We start from the raw sequence: 2243 nt of genomic DNA on the forward strand, positions 1-2243 counted from the left end.
TACATTCTAATCCACAGATATCACACACTCTTTTGAGATCTCTCAATCAGTGTATTTGGTATAAGCCTGTGTCTAAACTTGTAATTTCTAAACCAAAGAAGTCTGTAAATGTTGTATATTGCTCTCTCATTAGGGGTTTGTGATTTGAATACTTGCATGATTCCCGTTTGCTCCAGATAAATTAGTCTACAAAATAACTGTGCAGGCTAAATGCATTGCATCTGATTCTGGTCATGACTATGTAAAATATTCAATAGTTTATATTTCTGCCTTAAAAAGTAACATCTTCAATATCAATGAGTGGTTTTTAATTTATAATAAAAAATTCACAAGGAAATGCAGGAATTCACATTGTTCAAAAGTGTTTTTGATACAACACACGTGCAAAATGATAGCTTTCAGCGTTAGATACGTTGGGATCTCAAGTTTGTTCTGGAGAGTCTTGTTCCCATATTCAAGAATGAGTGGGTCAGAATGATCCAACACAGGGCATTCTAAATCAGGTACTCTGCTCAAAATAATCCAGAAGAAGAATACAAAATAATCCAAGGGAGATTATTACACCCATCGATAGGGTTTTATAATCAATGGTCTTAGCTGCAGCCCAGGCCTTGTGTCTTGGTCATCATCGTAATGGCTTTGGGTTTCAGTTGTTTTACTGTGTTCTTTATATCTGCCTTAGTCTGCTTTAGTGAAGTCTTCAACATATAGGCAACCCTTCTGAAGCCTTCCTCCAGGTCCACACCAGTCCTCCCAGAGCACGGCTGGACAAACCAATCCCTATTTCCACATACTCTTCTCAGGTCCAACCTGTGGGTGATCTCCTGTGGGCTTGCTGCCCCGGGGAGGTCCTGCTTATTGGCCAGCACCACCAGAGGAAGGCTTTTTAGACTCCCGCTCCTCAGCACCTGTTGTGTGATGTAAAAGATCAGTATACACATTATTATACCCCATAACAACATGGCCTAATATGACAAGAAATAGATCTGGATATGACCTGTAATTTATTGACATTCATGCATCAGGATAAGGCTGAATTGTATAAAACGTTGTTTTTTTTATGAATAAATAATGACCTGATGAAGCTCTTTCTTTGCCTCATCCAAACGCCTGCGGTCCCAGCTGTCCACCACAAACACCAGGGCCTCCGTGCCCGGGTAGTGGTGCTTCCAGTGGGGCCTCATCCTCTGCTGGCCTCCCACGTCCCACACGGTCAACCCCGGACCCCTCGCCTCCGTCTCCAGCATCTCCACGTTGAAGCCCACGGTGGGCACGGTGATGACAGACTCGTTGTACTTGAGCTTGTAGAGCAGGGTGGACTTCCCCGAGCCGTCCAGGCCCAGCATCACAATCTGAGCCTGATGAGGGTGTTTAGACCCATGCAGTCCCATGCTCAACCCAAACACAGGTCCTGTTGTCTGGAGAAGAAGGCTGGCTTGTGTTGTGGTTGCTGCCTCAGCTCTGTGCAGCAATGCCCTGCCCACAGTTACTTTGTGCTCTGCTCTGTCTTTTTCTGAGCTCAGGCTGTGATGAATCCCCTCTTATAAAGGCAGGGTGCAAATCAGAATGGCTTATGTTCACCGAGGAGGCAGCAAGACCACTCCCCCTGTTGTTGTAAGATGCCCAAGTCATTACACAGCTTTCGGTAAAGCTTTTTATGTCTCTGGTGATGGTTCAGGTTAGAGCCTCTGTGACTTATATTACTATTGCACTGCTGAAAGAGTCACCTGCTTCAGACCATCACACTTAGCAGGAAGTCCTTTTTAGGGTGTAGGGGGGTTTGTGTTCCTTCCTGAGTGACTGTCTCCTGGAAATGGCGTCAGAGTGACAGTTTTAGACCAGTAGGTCATGGGTACTTATCTAGCCTGTAAGGTTAGTGGATTACATCATACAGTTATCTTTGAAGCCACAACATGCCAGACCAGCACTCCATCACAACAAAACCATTTGGGAAAGTTGGCTGAGGGTGTAGATTCCAGGCACCATAGCATGAGATAACTTTCATAGTTCCCCATATAAATAGGCCGGTCTATTGTTCAAACATAAACATCATTATTAGTATCACCAGTATAAATCATATAATAAATCATATATATTTTCGGCTTAGGCTACACCATTTACAAATCTAATTTTATTTGTCACATACACATGGTTAGCAGATGTTAAGGTGAGTGTAGCGAAATGCTTGTGCTTCTAGTTCCGACAATGCAGTAATGACCAAAGAGTAATCTAACCTAACAATT

General features: G+C 43.5%; 1 protein-coding gene across 1 annotated transcript; it reads right to left on the reverse strand.

Moving 5' to 3' along the window:
* Positions 1 to 312: 312 nt before the first annotated feature.
* On the reverse strand, positions 313 to 1659 carry LOC109905617 (ADP-ribosylation factor-like protein 14). The gene is made up of 2 exons (XM_020503097.2): positions 1077 to 1659; positions 313 to 908 (listed from the first exon to the last, which is right to left on the reverse strand). The coding sequence occupies exons 1-2, from the start codon at positions 1389 to 1391 to the stop codon at positions 594 to 596; spliced, it is 630 nt and encodes a 209-aa protein (XP_020358686.1). The 5' UTR covers positions 1392 to 1659; the 3' UTR covers positions 313 to 593.
* Between the last annotated feature and the right edge of the window lie 584 nt (positions 1660 to 2243).

The sequence above is a fragment of the Oncorhynchus kisutch genome, linkage group LG15, assembly GCF_002021735.2.
Source record: "Oncorhynchus kisutch isolate 150728-3 linkage group LG15, Okis_V2, whole genome shotgun sequence".
Lineage (NCBI taxonomy): Eukaryota > Metazoa > Chordata > Actinopteri > Salmoniformes > Salmonidae > Oncorhynchus > Oncorhynchus kisutch.

Coding starts and splice junctions, on each gene's coding strand:
- LOC109905617 (XM_020503097.2), bottom strand. CDS start 1,391: ATGGGACTGCATGGGTCTAAACACCCTCATCAGGCTCAGATTGTGATG. Junction 909..1,076: donor CAAAGAAAGAGCTTCATCAG/GTCATTATTTAT, acceptor ATCACACAACAG/GTGCTGAGGAGCGGGAGTCT.